The sequence below is a fragment of the Elgaria multicarinata genome, chromosome 2 (assembly GCF_023053635.1).
Source record: "Elgaria multicarinata webbii isolate HBS135686 ecotype San Diego chromosome 2, rElgMul1.1.pri, whole genome shotgun sequence".
Taxonomy (NCBI): domain Eukaryota; kingdom Metazoa; phylum Chordata; class Lepidosauria; order Squamata; family Anguidae; genus Elgaria; species Elgaria multicarinata.
The window spans coordinates 148342049-148364576 of NC_086172.1; the positions used below are offsets into that span (position 1 = coordinate 148342049).

Sequence of the window (22528 nt, forward strand, 5' to 3'; positions counted from 1 at the left end):
CCGCTCTAATCCCTCCGACCAACGCCGCCTCCTCGCAGGCCTCCGCCCTACCGAGTTCCCGCCTAGAGCCGGCCGCAAGCGAAGCGAGCACTTCGTCAGGCTGCGGCAGAGCCTTTCCTCACGAGCGCGAGCCGAGCGGGGAAAGGAAAGAGCGAGACACTTCCCGGAAGTGCTGGTATCCATGGAGACCGCTCCAGGAAGGACGCGTTGCCATGGCGGCACAGCCGCCGTTGGACTGACACGAACGTCTCTGTGCAGCATCCGCCGCCGCCGCCGCCGCCGCCAGCCCGCCGGTGAAGATGGATGATAACACGGAGGAGCCGCAGGGGAATGTTGTAGTAAAGGACGACGACGACGACGATTCTGACGACGACATCGACGACGACGGAGATGAGGAGGAAGAAGAGGAGGAGGAAGAAGAAGAAGAAGAGGAGGAGCAGGGGAGCTGGGTTCGCCGGCACCGGCGCCACTTACTCCAGTCTCGATCAGGAGCCAAAGTAGATTCCAGAATATCGCGTGAATCCGATGAGACACTCGAATCCGCCGAAGGCTCCAAGGTGCAGAGCCGGGTCGAACTGGGCACTTCCGCCCTCGTTGGCCCCTCTTATTTATCCTGGAGCCCCGAGGAAGTGGCTGAATGGATCGAAACGTTGGGCTTCCCCCAATACAAGGTAAAGGGGCAGAGGCACCCCGCTGCTCTTCGGTGGGGGGAAGCGGGCTGGGGCCGCTCAGGATGGGAGGCTCGCGAGCCAGGGAAAGAGGAGAGGTTCAGGACGAAGGGAGGCCGAGCTTCTTTTGAGTCAAGATCAGCATTTTTGGGGGGGTGGGGGAAAACCCCATTCAACCCTAAAGCTTTTTCCTAAAGCTTTTAAAACTTGATTTTGTTCTGACTTTTATACTGTTAGTTTTACTCTACCCTGTGCCTGTTTGGTGCATTCTCTTCCCCTCCTTATTGTTTTATTATGATTTTATTAGAATGTAAGCCTATGCGGCAGGGTCTTGCTATTTTATTGTTTTACTCTGTACAGCACCATGTACATTGATGGCGCTATATAAATAATAATAATAATAATAATAATAATAATAATAATAATAATAATAACCCCAGAATATACTACTACTAATAAAGATGGTGACCCCGAGCATGTGCAGAATGTGCTTTAGTTACACATTGCTTTAGCAATCTTAGCCGACCTTCACATATGGCGTTAGGGACGATGGCTTCTGCTTCACAAGATGAATGTCCCAAGCTACCTTAAATTCAGGCACATTTTAGAAACTTTTAAAATTCTTATTTGTTTATTCATAGCATTTTTATCCCACTCTTCAGTAAAAAAAAAAATCTTCCAGAGAGGCTTCCGAGAATCAATAATTAGACAGTCCCAGTCTTCAGGCTTACAATATAAAAATACATGACACAAAAGGAAAAGAGGGGAAAAGAATTATGATGATCAGTTGCCCAGATCAATGGGAATATAATCTGGAATAAATTGTATTCAGATTTGGACTGCATATACATCTGTTGCCCTTCTGGACAGATGTATACTTTGCTGGACTTTTCCTCTTTTCTTTCTTCACTTCTGCAGTTTTTCTTCTCTTAAATTCAAGATTAATCTGCATTTTCTCCCAACCCTCAGGGCAAAATGTTTCCACAAGAAGGCCTTCTGGTGGCAGTTGGGGGAAAGGGGCCGGAGTTGAGAGCTAGATGATGGCAGCTCACAAAATTAGTTTTTTTAAAAAGAATTAAATACAGGTAAAAATGAGATTAGAGGTAGAATAAGATGGAGGGATGCAAGGTGTGGGGAAGAGAATGAGATTGTAAGGGTAATAATGTAATAATAATAAAAAGATCTCAGTGTGGATTGCAGATAATTGGATTATTTTGTGTGTTGGTGGAAGGCGGGGAGACAAGTAAAAACCTTCAGCATCGTAGCAGTTACTCTAAGACTGTCAGGCTGGGGGATATACTTACTCAAGAAAAGATTTCGCCCATGACCTGTGAATTATTTGGCTGGTGTGTCATGATGAAAACTGGGGTTTGCATCATGGGATTGGATACAAAACCCCATCATAGTGTCACCTGGTGGAAAGAGGAGCATATTGGTGGAAGAGTTGGGATATGCCAAAAGTAGGAATTTGGAGTTGCTCATTCACTAAGGATGCTATCCGTTGCTAAATGAACTCTGTCATTGATTGATGCTTGTAGTCTGCTGGCTTGCATCACAGTTTCAGCCAACAGTGAACAAGTGGTACAACCGAGTTAAGTTCCAGATCTCCAGTACCTGTTTTATGGAATGCCAAACTATTAGCAATTTAAAGGTTCTTGCATGTGTGGGAAAATAATCAGGTGATACCTGAGAGAGCGTCTTCTCCCTTACCAACCTGCCCGGCCATTGAGGGCATGCTCCTGGTGGTTCCACATGGATCTACAGCCCGATCTGGGATCTACACCCAGAGAAGAACCTTTCTATGGAACTCATTGCCTCTGGAGGTAGGTGCCAACACGGTGTTTCTGGTGCCTCCTGAAAACAACTCTATTTCAGGAAGCCTTCCATGAATAAACAGCTATGGTTTTTATTGGTACTCTGTTTTCAAAAAGAATATTTAATATGGTGTTTTACTTTTTACTTTTTATTATCTTATCTTTTATTGTTCACTGATCCAGAATTTGTTAAATGTGGAATGGTATATAAATGTAAATATTTATTTATTTATTGCATTTCTATACCACCCAATATGGTGAATTTCTGGGTTTGGTTAGTGTGTGTAGTGGGGGGGTTGTTATGTTTTCCCACTTCTCATACTACACACTGTATAATATTTTCTATTTTGTTTTAAGTAGGAATGTTTTACTACAAATTTTATCTCTGGTCGCAAACTCATCCATGTAAACTGTTCAAACCTGCCACAGATTGGAATAACTGACTTTGAGCATATGAAGGTAAGAGCACAAATCTTAACTGTATCTTCTCTGCTGTAAGAAGGCTCTGGCTTTTTTTTATGTCTGTTGAGACAATCAGAAGTGATATAGGAATATGCAGTACAGTATGGAGCAGTGGGGGTGGGGGCTTTCACATGATTTTTTTCAGCTTTATTCAACACTAGGTGCTTCCAACTGTAGCTGTTATTCATCAAAAATTATACCATTCACTCCTTCAGGTTTGCTGGAGAATGCAAAACCCATTATTTTCAAGTGTGGCCATTTTTTCAGATTCAAATGAAATAAACTCTGCAGACGTAAACTGTCATAGCACCATTGACGGAGCGTTCTTTGACATGGCTTGGGACAGTGCCCTTTTCCATACCATTCTGCCTTCATTTTGCTCCATCTGTCTATACCACCATTTTTGTAATATGCACCACTCCCTTCCTCCCCTTGCTGTTTTATCATGTGCTACTAGGATGAAAGCTTTGTGGAATCAGAAACTGAAGGAATCTGTACTTCTACTCCACTCCCCATTCCTAATGGAGACTGATTTTTATTTTTAAACTTCCTTCTGTTTTTCAGGAAGTTTCAAGTCATGTGCGAGAATTGCTGGAAATAGAGGAGGCCCCCTTTGTCAAAAGCATTTCTCTCCCTCACAGAGATAACATTGGTTTGTTTCTAGAGAAAAAATCTCGGACTGGAGCACGAAGTGATGCTCTTACCTATTCTCAGTTTATCAAGGAAGAAGGATTAGAAGCATTTGAGCCACAGCCTCCAAGTCCACCGCACGAAGATTCCCAGCATGAAGGTTCCCAGCATGAAGGTTCCCAGCAAGCTAGTTCAGTGTTCTCAAATAAATAAAAAAGATTGGTGTTGTTTTTACAGATGTATTCCTGTTTAGTGAGCAACCAGTTGGACAACCGGATCTTAAGAGGCAACAGACCAAACAGAGGTAGGCATTGCTGCAATTTAAGCAATATCTCAATCCAAAACATGGCAAATAGGACAATCATAGAGTTAATATTGTGTCAACACAAAATAACCCCATGCATAATCGCAGGAGTTTGTTCTTGCTGGCATTTATCCTGCAGCCTTTTGTTGCCCCTTCTAATGGCTCATACGGTAGCTAAGAACTTATGCTGGTGGCTAACATATGCTGTGAAACATTGCTGGGGAACATGAGCGGGAAGGTGCTGTTGCACCAGCATCCTGCTTGTGGTTCCCTGGTCAACAGCTGGTTGGTCACTATGAACAGAGTGCTGGACTAGATAAACCCTCGGTCTGATCCAGCATGGCTCTTCTTAGGTTCAAATGTCAGCCCTGCCATCAACTCAAGAGTTAGCCTTAGGCAAGCTGCCATTTCTTATCCTCAACACCTCAGGTTTGCCTCAGGAGCACTTGTAATAGAGCATTTAGTGTTGCAGCACCCCCTGGAACACTTTACTAATTGACATTAGATACGCCCCCCCCCTCCCCAGTTCTGATGTTTAGATGTCTTCTTTAAACTCATTTCTTCACCCAGCAAGTGATGGCTTGCAGCACACAGTAGAATGTGCAGTTTTATTACTGATTTGTTTGTATTGTGTTGCTTTTATCATTTATTTTTGTTTTGATGCTATTGTATTTTATGTTCCCCACTTAGACACCTCTGAAAAGCAGCATATAAATTTGAATAAAAATAATGATGGTAATATTATGTTTACTCAGAAGTAAGCCCCATTGTGTTCAATGGAACTTAAGCTTGGGTAAGTGAACATAGGATTGCAGCCTTAAGGAGCAATTCTGTGGCCCTTAAGGCTGCTATGGGATGTTGCAGATCTTTTCTGTTTCCAGAAAACAGAAGCATGGAGGAGGTGATCTGATTGTGGATCTCCCACTCACCCACCCCGGCCACTGTGGAGGGAAGAAAACAAGAACTTCTGCCACTAAAAGTTGTTGCCTCATAACCTACATGGTTTAAAAGACCAGTCCAAAGCAATTCTTTAGAAATGTGTTATACTGATTTCAATGGAATGCCTTTTTAAGGGACCTTACTTAGGTTCATGGTCTTATAAAGCAGGTGTGGGGAGGCCCGGGCCCCGGGACCAAGTTCAGCCTATTGGGGATCCCCAGATGGCCGTTCCCTGTTCCCCATGCTCCACTCCTTTTCCTCCAACCCCTGATTGTTTGGTGGTTTCTGACGTTTTGTGCAGTTTTTTCTCCTTTGTAAGAGGTTGAAATGCCTCTGCTAAGGCTTAGTTACTGGCACTAAGAAATTTAAACTACAATATGCTGGGGTGTATATATATTGCCCCAACCCATTTTGACTTTGGCCCCACCCACCACTGGAATGTGACCTCCGACCCTCCCTCGGGCTGAAAGAGGTTCCCCACCACTGCTCTGAAGGAAGAAAGTACATTTCCTATTTTTCTCTTGAATTGGTCATCACTGTCATACTGCAAGACCACAAAGGATACTTATTTAAATCACCTGTAGTAGTTTTTCTATCATTGGACAGGAGCAAAAGGCAAGTGGAAGTACACAAATGTACTTTAGCTACATGTAAAGCCGAAGAACCAACACTCTTTCATCATTCTGCTAGTATTACTATTCACTTTATTTGCCATAACATATAGATTAATAAGCTTGCCTCCAGAATTTTTTTAATGCCAGTCATGCAATTCAGTTTATAGGATTTGCTTTCCTCTTATTTGGATTTCTGCAATGCATGTGGTTAGAAAGGGTTACTGTTAGAATCACAGAACATTTAATTTATGTCTTCAGAATCAGTACTCAATGCTTCTTCTCCTTTTCTTATACAAGTCTCATCAGTGCTCTGATTCAAAGACTTGTGGGGATTCAGTAGCACAGCTGAAAGAGATACTCTTGTAGACGTAGCTGTCATGGATTCTTCGTTGTTTGTGGATGATATGGCAATCATGTTACAGTAGAAGGAGGCAATGCTGTCCTTGAAAGATGTACTTGTTGCAAGAAGCTGGCTAAAAGGCGAGTCTTTTAGCTGTGTTGTTGTCAGGTCAAAGCAAGGGAAGGAACTAGAACAGAAAATGTTATCAATAGGTCTCTGTAGCTAGATCCAAAGTTAATTCTATTCCTACCATTTTGGCATTATAGAGGCATTAAACATGGAAATGAAAGGATTTAATATTTAACCAGTGAATCCCTTTTCTCATTCCATGAAAGGCTCACTAAGACACCCACAGAACAGAACCTACATTGGGTAGCTGCCTTCTAATTGTGAAAGCTGTTCAAAAAGGGACAAAACAGATGTGACATTAAAAGCATTTGATGTATCTGCTTTCCCCTTATTTGTATATATTTACTTCATTTGTGTACTAAATTAACAATGTATTTTGGGTGGTTAATAGTGAACGTCATCACATGGGAAAATCGCATTTGCTTACCATCACTTCTCCATCTGCGTGTTTGTCCCTCATTACTTCCTCTTTTGAAAGAGGAAGTAAACAATGTGCTTGTGGCCCATTCAATGGGCTGTTTTGATCTTGCTGCTTCTCCTGCACATAGCAGGAGAAAGTGGCAACTTCCATCTTTAAAAATAAGTCAGACTTACTGGGATGTTTTTTTGTGGCACCAAGAAGGCTAGAAGGGGTGAGAGGTGCACAGGAGGCAGACGACATTGTGAGATGGACCCGTGAAAATCTGTGAGTGCCCAGTAACGAGCATGCAATAAAATGCTTGTCCGATGGTCTTTTAGCAGCCGGTGGGTGGGTGTGTTAGCAGAACTACAGCGCTAAACCCCCATCTGCATGCACCGCATCCAAATCCTGCTTGTTCCCTCCCCATCAGCTATTAATGGAAAAAACAAACATTGGATTTGTGAATGTCTTGCCTGTTTGGGCCTAAAGGAGGAGGGAGAAAATGACTGAATAGGATAATAACATAAGTATGGCTCACGTTTGGGCCATTTTGAACATCAGTACTGTTGGAAATGCTGGCAAGAGCTCTGCACAGGGCTGTAATGTTTGAAAATAGTGCATGCCATAGTTTCTAATTGCATAGGGAGTTTCCATGCCACAGCTGCATATATTTAGTAGCCACGGCAGTTGTATAGAAACCCTCCTATGCAATCTGGATTATCCACAGGATGATTGGCTACAAAGTGTTATGGAGTCACCACATGTGGAAGTATTTCCAGTGACCTCCACATGATAGCCTGAATTCAGAATTGACCCCATTCTCAAGCAGCGACACAAAATCTCTACATCTTGTAGAAGTTTAAACTGAACCAGAAATGGGAGAACAAACAAACAAACAAAGGCTTCGGGAACATACCCACGCTTCTTTTATTTTGGAAAGCCTGTTTCAAAACAGCCATTAAGGGGACAATCCTGTGTGGACATCTAGCAGCCTCTGAACTTGGAGGCTGCCAAGTATCCAATGCAGGGTGGGAGGACAGTGGAGGCCATCTTTCCCACCACATTACAGCCACCCTGCATTTCTGCTAGACCGGCAATTTTACCTGTCTAGCAGCAGCACCTCAGAAGGGGAGGGAAGGAGGCAGGTGTGGCCATAGGATAGGTTGTAGCACAGATGCCCTGGTCTCCCCTCCCCACCCCTGGGAACACCACCTTTTCTCTGGCCTTAGCTAGACCTATGGTTTATCCAGGGATCGTCCCGGGGTCATCCCTGTTCATGTAAATAACACACAGGATATCCCGGGATCAGGCAGGGATGACCCTGGGACCATCCCGGGACAAACCTTAGGACTAGCTAAAGCCTCTGTCTCCACACTCCATTTTCTAAGTGCAGAGAGGTTGGCGGTGCGGTTCTCTGCGCCAGCTACAAAGAGGAGGGGGAGAGAAGCACATTTCCTGGCTCCGATATCAGAGCCCAGGTGTGGGTGGGTGTGCACAGGATTGCTCCTTAAGTATCATACTCCTAGATACTATAAATGTAGAATATCAGCCTTTTAAAAAAATCTTTAGTAGGGCAAAAATGAACTTCAATATTCCCTGTTTGACTTTACTTACTCGTTAGGTTCTAAAGAGAGAGCAAAGGCTCGGTTAATAAAATTTTCACAAGCTAGAAATGGTGGTGGTGATTTATCTTCCGCAGGGCCAATGGCTTTATCCTCAGGAAAGCACACTTCATTGAGTAAGACCAGGGCCTTCGCATAGGACAGTTGCTGCCAGGTGTAGCTATTGAGAGCTGCATAGAACACAGCTGCCAGCCACTTCATATTGACAACAACTTCCCCTGTAGAACAAGGGAAATTTTCTATTATAGATATAGATGTTTACGGTAGTTCACCATAACTTGACAGCAGGCCTGTACAACATTAGGCATATGCTAATTGCAGCTTCTTCCTCCCCTGTCAATTTGTAACTCTCTCCCCACACACATCCCCAGGAAATGCCAAACAGACAATGTTTGAAGTCCTTTCCCACATCTGGGTGGGAACTTTCCTGATCAATCCCATCAAAAGTGAGACTGGGACAGGAAAAATGATTGCATTGCCTCCCGCCCTGGATTCAAGCTTCATCTATACATATAAGGCAAAACGAAGTAGCTGTGTTCTGAGGCAACTACCATATTATTGTGACTACAGCTGAAGAAACCACATTTCTAATGCTCCTTTATGTAAACAACTTGCTGCTTTTAGCACAGGAAATATGCTAGTTTTTTTACTTGCAGGAAGTGTTGCTTTTGACCAAAAAAATGGCCTCTCAGCCCTCTCTATCCCATTTTGCTGCAAATGTGGATTGGACACCACCAGCATGGGCTGTAAGAGTTCCATCACACCAGCGTTATAGCCTGCTGTCATGGTGTGTTGCATACAAAGGACTCAGATGACGTGGTCCATGTCCTGCCCTGATCTCAACTCTTCCCCCCCCCCCCCTGCTTTGCGAGGTTTCCAAGTGCAGGGAAGGAACATATTTTCCAGCAATGTGCTCGACCCTCTAGGTGTATTTTTAACCCATCATACTCAGTCCGATGTTCTGAGGGTGGGCGGCATTGTTGATAAAGGGAGGGTGTGTGCCAGGGGGAGGTGTCCCTGCGAACAACCAATAGATTGTAAGGGGAGGTACAAATGAGATCTGCAGGGTGGGGGAAAACTCCGATTCTGAGGAGAGGTGTGAAGATGAATGAAACATAAGGCTTTCAAATGCTAAGTAAACGGAGGGGGATGGTACAAGGGCAAAAGTTCAGGTGTGTTGCAGCTTTTAGACCCCGTTTTTCCAAGCTGCTGCAGCCAGCCCTAATCCATTGTGCACTTGTATCTGGGACTCCCTTTCTGGGCTGCAGAGAGCTGCGGGTAGAGAAAGGGGGAGAACGGGGTGGGGATAAGTCACCAATGAAGGTAGAAACCTGTAGTAGTAGGACGAAGAGAGAATGCTATGGAATGGAGAGAGAAAAAAGGAGGAAGGGTTAGCAGAGAGGGGTTCAGAAAGACGAGAGTGTATGCTTGTACCGAGAAGATGGGGTTAGCACATAAACATTAAAACAAAAATGCCCTTCTGTAGTAAATGTTAGCCCACAGAATGGTTTGATATGTGAACCCAGATCTAGGGCTTGGCCAAAAACATGTTTCACTTTCTTCCTGACTAATAAAACTGCCAGGCCAGAGTGAAAGAACTGAGTTCAAAGCATATATATATATATATATATTGAAACATATCTTTTTCATATGGGCTCCAAAGAGTTTACCTACCCTTTGGGTTACAGGGACATGTAGCCTGAATAACTGCTGGGTCTTTGAGGGTTTCCACAACTGTCCTGTTAGCTTCCCAAATAGGAAAAGGGCCGTTGTCTGTGAATGTGTACCGTGGTCTCAAGATGGAATTGTAGGAAAGAAGTTGCTGCAGCCTGAAAGTAAATAAGAGCACAGTAATTCAGGTAGACCATGGTCCAACAGGCAACCCTGCAGAAGAGAAATGATGCACAACTGTAGAACAGCACTCATTCTATCAAACCCTGATAATTTCCCCAAACCTATCCAGTGCCCTTTCAACTAGCATTTGTACAAAACAAGGAACTATTATATATAATTGGCTGCCTGCTCTACAGGTGTCAAAAAAGATATGCTATTAAAATATATTTCTTTTATTTATTACATTTCTATACTGTCCAATAGCCAAAGCTCTCTGGGTAGGGGGGGAGTAGGGTTCACAGCAGTTAAGACTATATAAAATACAACCACCTGATAAAAAAATCCAAAGGGAGAGGCAGGTAAGAATTATTATTATTATTATGTTGTTGTTGTTGTTGTTGTTGTTGTTGTTATATAAAACTACAGTATAAATCCAAAGTAACAACCACCAGCAATGAAAAGATCTAAAATGCAATAACAGCTTTAAAACAATAAAAGCTGAAGAACTAAACTGCCTGGGAGAATAAAAAGTTCTTCCCCAGGTGCAGACAAGACCACAACAAAGGTGTCAGGCCAGGCTCTTTGGGGAGGGCATTCCACAACAGGTGCCACCACTGTAAAGGTCCTCTCCTTAGTAGCCACCTGCCTCACTTTGTTTGGCGGAAGAGGGCCTCTGAAGGCAATCTTAGGGTATGGGAGGAGACAATCCTTCAGGTAACCTGGCCCTAGACCATATAGGGCTTTGAAAATCAATACCAGCACTTAGAAGTGGGCTGGAAATGGACTGGAAGCCAATGCACATCTTGAAACACTGGCATAATATGTTCAACTCTACCAATTTATGTTAACAATCTCACTGCCCTCTTTTCGACTATATGACGTTTCCAGACATTTTCAAAAGCAGCCCGACAGTAATTCAGATGAGAAATTACCAGAGCCTAGATAATTCTAGCTAGACTATCTTTGTCCAAATTAAGATGTAATTGGTATATATCAGCCTAAGCTGATAAAAGGTGCTCCATGCCACCGAGGCCACCTGTGCCTTCAGTGACAATACTGGATCCATGAACACCCCCAAATTGCAAATCTGATCCTTTAGAGCAGCCTTTCTCAACCTGGGGTGCTCCAGATGTGTTGGACTGCATCTCCCAGAATGCCCCAGCCAGCAGCTGGCTGGGGCATTCTGGGAGTTGTAGTCCAACACATCTGGAGCGCCCCAGGTTGAGAAAGGCTGCTTTAGAGGGAGTGCAGCCCCTTCCAAAAGAGTCATGTTTGCACCATTCACCAAATATGTGGATGGCCCCACCAATACGGCCCCAGCTTCCACACAGATAACTTTGGCAGGGCACATCATATATGGTGAGGATTAATGAATGGGGAGTAAGGTGGCCACTTATGCATTTAGGGGGGGGGAGGAAATGCATAATTAAAACAACAAAAGGCACAATTTATATGTATCAATGCAAATCTAGATACAATTACTATTAGGGAAGGGGCCAGAGCTCAGTGGTAGAGCATCTGCTTTGCATGCAGAAGGTCCTAGGTTCAATCCCCGGCATCTCCAGGTAGGGCTAGCAAATATTCTTGCTTGAAGCCCCAGAGAGCTTCTGCCAGTACTGGGCTAAATGGCCCCGGGGTCTGAGTCAGTATAAGGGGAGGTTCCTATGATCCTATATACCCCTTTCTGAAACCCTGGAGAACCATTGCCAGTCAGTGTAGACCAGGGATTGGAAACATATGACACTCCCAATGCTGTTGGACTACAGCTCCCATCAGCCCTCATCATTGGCTATGCTGGCTAGGACTGTTGGGAATTGTAGTCAACCAACATCTGTGGGGAACATATTTCCCACTCCTGTTGTAGACAATATTGGACTAGACAGACCCTTGGTCTGATATAGCATGGCTCTTCTGATGTTCTAAGAGCTCCATCACACCAGTGATTTATTGTACACTCACCATGCGGTTTTGCATGATGTCGTCCACATCCTGCACTCATTTTGCCTCTTCCCCTCCATGTTTGGTCTCTTCTTGGAGCAGGGAAAGTCTGGATTGTTTTCCCTCCCTGTGAAATAAATGCGCTCTTCCCTCCCGTGTAATGCTGTTGTTGTATTCTACCTAAACATCCTGTGCTTTGTTGGGGGGGGGGGTATCTAATGGTGGTCTTGCTAATAAAAGAGGAGGGCAGGGCAGTTCTCTGCTCAACCATGAAGGGGGAGGGAGAGAGGTCCCATTTAACTCTATGTTCTTACTCCTGAGAAGGTATTTTCACCTTAAAAGAAATGTGGAAAATGCGCCCTCCTTGCCCACAGCTCCCTCATTTTTAAAGATAAAGAGATCAAAATTGGCACAGTGATAGCTCTCAAGGAGGGCTTGAGCCACCCCAAGTTTGAATCAGATCGGTTCATCCCTTGATTTTAAGGAATTTTTAATGCAAATTAAAAAATGCTTATATCTGCATAATTTTTAAAGATAAAGAGATCAAAATTGGCACAGTCATAAGCTCTTGAGGGTTTTCAGCATGCCAAGTTTGAATCAGATTGGCTCATCCCTTGATTTTTTTAGGATTTTTAAAAATTTCACTAGCATAAAAGATACCTGAGCTGAAAAAGTGCAGCAACGCACAGACATGAAAGTGCCCAGCACTCAAAATGGAGGGGGAAACTGGATGAAAACTGGATCAAAAAAGTAGTGTGATGAAGCCAGTCTCGGTATTCCAAGTACATATGAGCAAAATTCCCAGATCCAGTTCCCAAGTAAGGTAGATAGTACTTGGTCACCTAAAACAGTGACACATGGCAGTAAGATCAACCTGGACTTCCACACCAACAATGGCTCAAATTCTGAGGAAATTGATGTGTGTAATTGTTAAGTAGGTACAGCTGGATGATATGCTAAACCAGAACAGAGTCAGAGTTAAAGATTGCTGGTTCCATGTTGGACTTCCCTCACAGAAACCATGTGGAAGGAAGCATACATTATTTTTATTTTCAAATCAAGCAAGCTTTGACGTCATAATGCACAGTACCTGGGCAGTGGAATCGCTGTGATTAGGCTGTATATAATGCAACATTTTTTTAGTACACCCTGAATTTCTGAGCAGATGTGTAGGAGATGTGACGGAAGACAGCAAAGAAACACAACATCTGCCCAGCCCACCAGCTGCCTGTTGTTGTAGAAGCAGTCAACTCCCACCATCTCGAATTCTACTAGAAAAGAAAAGAAAATGGGGGGGGGGAGAATCATTCCTGGCTCCTCGTAAGTGTCTTGTGGCTGCAATCCTGTGCACATTTACCTGGGAATCCTGTGCACATTTACCTGGAAGCATAGAGGGGACTTCCTTCTGAGTAAACATGTTCAAGATTGCACTAGGCTGTGAGGCTCCAAGCACACAATATTATTTATTATATGTATAGTACACACCATCCCATCTGAAGTTTGTAATAGTATGCTGAGTATTTTATCTTACCCCTTCCCTGTTTTATGTGTTGACCAGACCTAAATCATGCAGAGTAAGGTAGTAGAAGCAGCCCAATTTGACAGAGTTCAAACTGCAGAAAGGTGTGTGTGTGCCATTTTTGAATACTCCCCTACATATAATATTTCCTGCAAGCAAAAAGCTAGTGCATGAGCACAAAAGGTTTCTTTGATAGGTGTTCACTTGCAGGAACATTTTTGTACAAGGGAGCATTTTAAAAAATTGATCCCTCACCTGCGCTTTCAAATGATAGAGCCCATTATGCCATCTCCAGTCCACCTCATTCCATGTGGAAATATGGACCTTGTGGTCCTGACCTGGTGCATAATGTGCTTAAGAGAACATTCTCCATCAGCCTTAAGAGTGGTGGAAGTGGTGTCTCAGATAGGCTGTGTGTGTGTATAATTTCCTCTCAAATACACTGGTATGAAAGAAAATGGCCCACAACAGTAAATAGATAGCCTCATTATATCCTGTCTACTGAAACTTGGATTAGAGATGTTGTTACATAATTCGGTCATTGAGGTTATAGAACAGCCTTCCCCAATTTAGCACCCTCCAGATGTTTTGGATTACAACTCCCAGCATTCCTGACCATTGGCCATGCTGACTGGGGCTGATAAGGTTTGAAATCCAAAACATTTGCAGGGCACTAGGTTGGGGAATGCAATAATGTTGAAATAAAGCCTCTATACCAGATTTTTTTTAAAAAATACAGAAAAGTAAACACTTGGCACTATTTCAAAAACTCTGGTTTAAAGCCTATAATTCACAAAAGCCAAGTCCTAGGAACTGGGCAGCATTCAAAAACTAGTAAAAGCTTTTTAATAATCCTCCACATCTCTAGCCTCAGAAAGGATTACTGAAATGAAATTCATTATTCTAAGCATCCATCTACTGTCCAATTTCCCCTGCTGTGTGTACACCTCATTTGGGATAAAGCATCCAAATATTTTGAATAAAATGTCCATACCCAGCAACGTATCTCGCTAGTTTTCAGCATTGATTTCTGTGCTTACTGGGGGACATCCCAGAATAAGGAAGCAGAGCTGAATTTCTGCTACTGAACCTATAAATGATTAACTGAAATGTGATGGTTTAGCAAAAGTGACTTTTCAGATCAATACCAAGACAGATGGTGAAAATGTATATCAACAAAGGCAAGATTTTTTTTAAAAAAAACACACTAAATAAAATCTATAGCTTTTGTTGTTGTTAAATCTTGCTTTGGTTGATATTATATATTATAGATGTTCCCTATTAACTGATAGTGAGAGTCTCAGGCCTGATTGCTCTTGTACACAGGAATTTTGTTAGCAACATTCTAGTACCTTGTCCAATTTGTTTTATTGTTCTGAAACACTGCATAGGGCAGCTGAGACCAAGAGAGTCCTATAGTAGGTGCAAGCTGAAAGTGCCTGACCTACTTAACATTACATGGCAGTATTCTAGATACCTTTATATTTTAAGGTCCCTGTAACTGGGCTGTAAATCAGTGATAGAAACTGTAGCTGAGAGTAGCTGCTTTGCATGCAGAAGGTCCCAAGTTCAATCCCCGGCTTCTCCAGGTAGGGTAAGGAAAGAATCCTGCCTGAAACCCTGGAGAGGTTGCCAGTCAGTGTTGACACTACTGGGCTAGATGGACCAATGGTCTGACTCAGTATAAGGCAGCTTCCTAGGTTCCTAAGTCAAAACTGTATGTTCTCTATTGAATTACTAAGAGTTGCCCTCATGCGAGTAGGCAAACAATGGGAATTCTGGATGAGGCCAATGCTTTCCAGACCTCCTAGTCACCACCATATTCAAGCCACAAGGGTCACTTGAATGGGCCAATCTAATGCCCTGGCAGGAAACATCCTCCAGTCTTGAAGCCTCCAAATAGATGACTAGGTATTAACTGGTACCAACCTCCTCCAGATTGACCTCTTATTTAAGGATGGCTTTGGGTGGACTATGCAAATGTATCAACCTAATAGCCCTATAAGACTTCTGGAGTCCAAGCTCTCCGTGGCCCCATTCAGAAGACAATTTAACCTACGGCTTTAACCATGGTAACTAAAGCAAAAAGCCTTTTTCACCATGGTTAAAGCCGTGGTTTAAGGTGTCTTCTGAATGGGGCCAGTGTGATCATGGGATCTGGCGCCCATACAGACTGCTCCATTGTGTTGGCCTGTGATTCCCCCAGGGTTTATTTGCCACCCTGCCTGCCTGCACCTTGTGATCTGCTCCTCACATTATCCCTCACTGTAGGGCCAAACCCACTTTCCAGGCTTTACTCTGTTGCTTGTCCTACCTTGCTGCCTTGTATATGCAGACTGTGCCTCGCACCCTGTGAATCATCCATTGCTGCATATAGACTGTCCATTTCAGCGGTCCAGCATAGCACCCCTGAGGCAGGCTCAGATGCCTGCTTCAGGGAAGCTAAAGGGCCTTACGCCTTTCATACACAGACACAGGCATAGGGCTGTGCCCCCTTTTACAGAGAATAGTCCTCTATTTGAAGGGATGCCAGAGCACTGTTCCCCCTTTTTTGAAGGCATCCTCTATTTGAAAGGCTGTCCAAGCCATGTCTGGTTTAAAGATAACTCCAGAAGGAAGAAATGGGCCTTGAAGCTGCCCATCAACAGCACCTGGACAGCAGACTGAGCAAGGCACGCAGGTCACTTTGTCACACTCTTCCACACGATGGTGAGATGGACTGTGTGAAGGACATGGGGCTTTGCTGATTTATGGGCTGTACTGGCTCTTTAAGTGTACTGGCTTTTCAATTGTATTCTTTATTTTCTGCATCTGTTTTGGTATGTTAAGTGGAGGTGGGAGTTTGGAACTCTAGGCGCCAAGACTCCAAGAGACTCCAAGGTCAGATTGGGCGTCGCGCCTGCAGGTTATCTCCATGGTTGTTAGGATAATTGGGTTTAGTTGTGTGAGAGAGGGCGAAGCCAGGCTGAGTTGGGGGTTGGTTCAGCGAGGTCATGGGGCCCTACATCCAAAAGGGGATAAAAAGGGTATCCTGCTTGGGAGGAGTGTCTTCTGTTCTGGTTTTGGAGGAAGAACATCAAAAGCAGCCTGGGATGGTTGCTTGGAGTAAGCTAGGGTCTTTGTTTATTTTAAATGTCTGGTTTTCCTGAGACAAGGCTAGCCGCCTTTATGGCTAGGAGTGGGTTGCATGTTTGCAGGTTTTAGATGGAGCGCTGGCTACTAGTGCCTTCTCCCTTTGTAATCTTTCCTTTAATTCCCTTCCCTTATTCCTTCTTTTTATACTTGCTGCTACCTCTGGCTAAAACTGTACGTGTTAGTCTTAGCTGATTTGTATTAAACTTGTTTTGGCCCTTACATTGAGTGTATGTGTGTTTCATTCCAGTAATCTCTGGCTCATCCCGGTTGGGGAAAGGGCTAGGGTGAGGGGCGGCCGGGGACAACAGGACGTTTGGTCCAGGGCCTACCTTGCAGGAAGGTCAGATTGACTCGTCTACAGACTGTATTTCTATTTAAATTATCGAAGTTATTTCTAACTTGCATCTATCCAAAACAATTAGCCTATGCATATTTTATGTCCTCTTTTTCTGGTGATACGTTTCCTTTTGGGGGGCTATTTGTAAGTGGTTACCACACGTAAATCTTTGTTGGCATATCCTCTTGGACCTAAGAGACGAAACCATGCCTCACAGTAGAGTTAAGGTAAGCAGTGTAACTATTAATTTTTATTTATTTATTTATTACATTTTTATACCGCCCAATAGACGAAGCTCTCTGGGCGGTTCACAAAAATTAAAACCATCATAAAACAACCAACAAGTTAAAAATACAAATACAAAATACAATATAAAAAGCGTTGGCTTTTCTTTTTTCTCTTTAGCCTGGAGAAGAGAAGATTGAGGGGAGACATGATAGCACTCTTCAAATACTTAAAAGGTTGTCACACAGAGGAGGGCCAGGATCTCTTCTCAATCATCCCAGAGTGTAGGACATGGAATAATGGGTTGAAGTTACAGAAAGCCAGATTCCGGCTGGACATCAGGAAAAACTTCCTGACTGTTAGAGCAGTACGACAATGGAACCAGTTACCTAGGGAGGTTGTGGACTCTCCCACACTAGAGGCATTCAAGAGGCAGCTGGACAACCATCTGTCAGGGATGCTTTAGGGTGGACTTCTGTATTGAACGGGGGGTTGGACTCGATGGCCTTATAGGCCCCTTCCAACTCGACTATTCTATGATTCAATGGCCACAGCTAGACCTAAGGTTTATCCTGGGATCATCCAGGGTTCGCCCCTGCCTGAGCACTGGATCCCCTGTGTGTCACCTAGATGAACAGGTTTGACCCCTGGACGATCCAGGAATAAACCTTAGGTCTAGCTGTGGCCTATGATTCACTAAGGCTCTGTAGGGTCCTGACCCAGGAGCATCCAACACCTATCTGGTTTCCCCGTGTTGGTTATTTTTCTCAGGTTAGTTAGGGCTTCCAAGAGAGGCACTGCCCTCCATTTCTGAGGTTTATTTTGCAAGCTTCTATGTGATTGTGGACAAGAAGGAAGTGAAGCCTGGTGCTTCCCCCAGCCCCTGAAACAAGTAAATATACTGGTGCTGGTTTCATTCCCTCCTTTTTCTCCTGATATTGCTCTAAATGAGGGATGCAGAACCTCAGGCCTGGGGGCAAAATTCAGCTCTTCAGGGGTCCCAGTTCAACCCTCTGGGATTCCCCAAATGGCCATGTCCTCTTTCCCTGGCTCCGCCTCCTTTTCCCCAACCAACAATTCTTTGGTAATTTTTCAGCTTTTGTGCAAGTTTTTCCCCATGCTAAAACATTGAAACACCTCTCCTAAGGGCTTCTCTTCATTTATGGAAAATCCCGCTGTCTTACCAGGGCTTGCTGCATCTGGATTCTTTGCAGGATTGTAATTGGCTCTGTTACATGGGCAGACATGAGCGACCATGTGGTTTGAATTGAAACCTTTCATTTCAATTCTCTCCTATGTTTTTCATTAGACAGTGTGATCGAGAGCATCTCTACACAAGGCATGAATCATTCACTTGTGTTTGTTCACTCACAGAGGTTCAGGGGTCCTTTTAATGATGCCATCAACCTCCAATTCCTCTCACATTATTTCCAAGGATAATCTGCCATTTTAAAAGCCACAAAATGTGGTAATTAACCTAAATCGTGTGATAAAACAACACCATCTGCTGACAGTAGCAATGAAACATATGAGAGGAAACTGGCCAAAGCAAGGGGTGGGGGTGGGAGCCTGTTTATTTTGCCAATTGTTAAAGTGCGAAGACTCCAGAAGAAAAAGCCTGGTAAGGCTGTGGGATTTTTGCTAAATGTAGAGAAGCCCATAATCTAACAGCTGACATATTGCGCTACGCCAACATTACATGCTATGGCATTTTATTTTAATACTTAATAAGGAAAGAAAGGAAAGGAACCCCTCATGCAAGCACTGAGTCATTACTGACTCTTGGAGGGACACCAGCTTTCGCTGACGTTTTCTTGGCAGGCCTTCTAGCGGGGTAGTTTGCCGTTGCCTTCCCCGGCCGTGATTACCTTTCCCCCAGCTAACTGGGTACTCATTTTACCGACTTGGGGAGGATGGAAGGCTGAGTCGACCCGAGCCGGCTGCCTGAAACCAGCTTCCGCTGGGATCGAACTCAGGCCGTGGGGAGAGTTTCAGCTGCAGAAACTGCTGCTTTAATAAATCCGGTGTTTTTTGAAGCAGGGTAAAACCTGAAAAGGCATGGGAGACACCCTGGATGCTGACGACGTTGTGTAATGGACCCACAAACTTCTGTGAGTGGCCAATCACGAGTGTGCGATAAATCACTGGTATAAAGAAGCTCTAGGACTAAATGCCTAGGGCTAAGTTATAGGCAGTGAAAGCTATAAGTTAAAATATGCTAATTTTTAATATACTTTTGGCCCGTTTATGTTTGACCCTTTTACGTATGACACGCTGAAAGAAGTTCTGCACTCCTGCTCTAAATCTGCCCATTCTGCCCCTTGTCTGGCCCACCCTATGCCACTGTCCTGTTGCACTTATGCCCCCAAAGCAATGGTGCATCTAGGGCTGGATCTTGAAGCCACAGTCCAAGGGCCCGCAGCCCCCGTCTCCTCCAAAATGACCTCCTAAAGCATAACAGGTGATGAGGCAGAGGCGAACAGGACTAGTGTTAACAACCTGGGCCGGCATGGGCATACCAGAGCTCACTGGGGCTGATGCTGGTTACTGCTGCATCCTTCCTTTTTTCTAATCTTTGTCAATTTCCTGAGCTAATTTCCCCACTTCAGTCTGACACAGAACATAGTCTACCATGTGTGTGCCCCACCTCCACAAAAGATCCCATTAGTTTAGTGTCCTTCGCATACAACTGATGTGAGTTCGCATGCACGTGTGAATGAATGTGTGATACCAGGAGCAGTCCTGGTATCATAACTTATGACTTCAGTGGGGAAAATTAATTAAAGAGAGAAAATAAAAGCCTGGGGGGTTGGTTGGTTGGTGCATGGGTGAAATAATCCATGACATTTCTCTTATTTTTAAGATTATTAGATTTTATTTAGATTTTATAGTTCCCTTTTTTCCTTCCCAATCCCAAGAACTGTAGATAATAACCATTGGGCATATTTATCAGTGGCTTTGCCTTACTGGAAAGCACTTCTGCTTGTGAGCTGGGGTGCCCCATTCCTTAGAAGCAGCTTTTCCGGCAGAGGTGGAGACACCAGTGGGTTGGGAGAGTGGCAAAAATCAGGTGCCCTGACACGCACGAACTGAAGCACTTTAGGTGAAGCCATCGCTGGATACAACCCAACATTTGCTTATATTATTCCTCCTAAGAGCAACTCTGAGGCATGTTGCTATTCGTCTTACATTGTTTTTAACAACGTATATGGAACTTTGTCAAACTAGGATCTGAACCCCAGTCCAAATCCAACATTTAATGTCGCCGACAACACCAGCTCTTACTTTTAATCAATGTGGTTAATGTGTGGGGTTTTGAGCCATTTGCAACTGGCAATTGGAAGTCCGAAAGGAGGAGACTAATCAAAATGTTGTATTAAAGAAATATATTCCATGCTAAAAGCAAACAGCTTTTAGAAACAGATTTTTAAGGGACACGGATGCAGTATTGGAGTTCTACCATAGAGGGAGTGGCAGGTTTGGCAAATGACCTGAATACATAGGCAGGAATGGGCCTGAGTTTTATGTGGATATGCCTGATGCCTCTTAAGTACCTGACTCTTACATAGAGTTTCTGGCCGCCTTGTAGAGATCTGGATGTTTCTTCCTGGAATGCCGCTCAGCTGTAGCAACATCCTGGCCAGCTGTTTCCCAATATGGCCTCCACCAATAATCCCAATCTTCAGGTGCTCCTCTTTCTGCCTGCAGTAGGATACAAAAGAGGAACATACATAGGAAGATGCCTTATACTGACTCAGATCCTTGGTCCATCTAACTCAGTATTGTTGACACTGACTGGCAGCAGCTCTCCAGAGTTTCAGGCAGGATTTCTTCCTTGCCTTATCTGAGGAAGCCGGAGATCGAACCTGGGACCTTCTGTATCCAAAGCATGTGCTCCGTCACACTGAGTTGTTAGTCTCCTAACTCCAGTCCACAGGCCTGATATGGAGTGCATGCGGGGAGACCCCGTCTGGCCTGGCAGCTTCTTTCCCTGGCTCACCCACTCTCCCATGAAGGGGAAATCTCTTCTCTCTAATCAACAGATAATCAGAGATAAGTTAATTTCCTTGCTCAGGACTGGCAAAGCCCCCACCCCCCCTTTCTCAGTGCTTAGCAAAAAATCTGTTGGGGGGGGAAATAGAATTGCTGCCCAGTGCCTTCCGATTTGTAGTGCTAGGAGCACCCACATATCTAAAAGTTCAGTTTGCCATCTACCCAAAAGTCACTTTAATCCACCATGAAAGGAATCATAGAATCATAGAATAGCAGAGTTGGAAGGGACCTACAAGGCCATCGAGTCCAACCCTCTGCTCAATGCAGGAATGCACCCTAAAGCATCCCCGACAGATGCTTGCCCAGCTGCCTCTTGAATGCCTCTAGTGTGGGAGAGCCTTACCTGGTAGCCTGGAGCATTTTGCAGAAGAAGAGTGCATGGGCACAGGCATTCACGGTCAGACCTTTGGCACGGCATTTCAGACGCAGTAAGGGCTCATTCGTCCCTGACCCATATTCGGGCTGAAAGGTCTTCAGGTTTGCCATAATGTCAGCCATCTTGTACTTGAACAAAAGCCTTCCACGGACAGTGGCAGCTGCAATAGCAGTAGAACACGCATCCCTTTATACTGATCAGGGGTGCCCACCTTTCTGCAAGTGTACCCAAACATATATGCAGCACCAGAGCCTTGGAGTGGTTTTGCTTCTAGTCTTTTTTTTTTTTTTACATGTATTAGTTCCTAAGGGTGCTTCCAGGCAATATGCCATCACCTACCTCATTCATGGAATTTTATAGGGGGTTCAAACAAGGTCATCTTCTACTCATAACCCTCCTGTGTTTCCCCACCACTCCTTCTGTCTTTTTTCTTAATGCAGAAAAAGACTGAATAAGTGCACAATGCCTTCTAACTGATAGCGCCAGGAACCCCTCCATTTGGAAGCACCCCATATCCTCTAGGTCAGGGGTAACCAGAAGAGATATTTGGATCTACTGGTAAGAAGTGCCATGGTGGATCAGACCGAGAGTCCATCTAGACCACCACTTTGTTCACACAGTGGCAGACCAGCTGTCGATCAGGGACCCACAAACAGGACACGGTGCAACAGCCCCTGCCCCCAGGGTCTCTGGGTGATTTGCAGTACATCAGCAAGGATTGGACTGAGAAATTTATGGTCTTTTGCACATGTCACTGGTTGGTAGATCCCAGGGTTCTAGTAAAAAACGAAGTAGATCCTGCAAGACTGAAGTTTGCCCACCCCTGCTCCAAGCAGCATATAACAATTTAGTCAACACAAAATAAACACATATCAAAGAATACAATAAAATCAAGTACATTTCAACAGCTGAACAACATATGCCAGGAATAAGCTCCTTGTTGTGTCTTCCCAGGAGTGCCACAACCCCCTGCTGCCTCCTCTCTCATTCTGTCTAGTCATGCAAAAGAATAATATCCCAAAGTGTGTGTGTGTGGTGGTGGTAGGGGAGAGGAGAGCAAGGAATGTAAGGCACATTATTTTATGAATTAAAAAACACTTTCAATGGAAGAACAACTCTGAAGAAACAAGGTCCACCTTGGCCAAGTTAACCATTTATGTATTCTATTATGAGACTATTGGCTTTCCCAT

The 22528-nt window shown here is 44.2% G+C and overlaps 2 protein-coding genes across 2 annotated transcripts; one reads left to right on the forward strand and one right to left on the reverse strand.

Annotated features, from left to right (window-relative positions):
* Nucleotides 1–2884: 2884 nt before the first annotated feature.
* Nucleotides 2885–3791, forward strand: SAMD15 (sterile alpha motif domain containing 15). The gene is made up of 2 exons (XM_063117916.1): nt 2885–2941; nt 3509–3791. Exons 1-2 carry the CDS (start codon nt 2936–2938, stop codon nt 3785–3787), a joined length of 285 nt encoding a protein of 94 aa, XP_062973986.1. The 5' UTR covers nt 2885–2935; the 3' UTR covers nt 3788–3791.
* Nucleotides 3792–5672: 1881 nt separating this feature from the next.
* Nucleotides 5673–21493, reverse strand: NOXRED1 (NADP dependent oxidoreductase domain containing 1). The gene is made up of 6 exons (XM_063118480.1): nt 21306–21493; nt 20475–20611; nt 12784–12964; nt 9597–9751; nt 7915–8140; nt 5673–5958 (listed from the first exon to the last, which is right to left on the reverse strand). Exons 1-6 carry the CDS (start codon nt 21458–21460, stop codon nt 5673–5675), a joined length of 1140 nt encoding a protein of 379 aa, XP_062974550.1. The 5' UTR covers nt 21461–21493.
* Nucleotides 21494–22528: the final 1035 nt, after the last annotated feature.

Coding starts and splice junctions, on each gene's coding strand:
- NOXRED1 (XM_063118480.1), bottom strand. CDS start 21,460: ATGGCTGACATTATGGCAAACCTGAAGACCTTTCAGCCCGAATATGGG. Junction 8,141..9,596: donor ATGTCCCTGTAACCCAAAGG/GTAGGTAAACTC, acceptor CTTGTTCTACAG/GGGAAGTTGTTGTCAATATG. Junction 5,959..7,914: donor CTCTCTTTAGAACCTAACGA/GTAAGTAAAGTC, acceptor TTTCTGTTCTAG/TTCCTTCCCTTGCTTTGACC.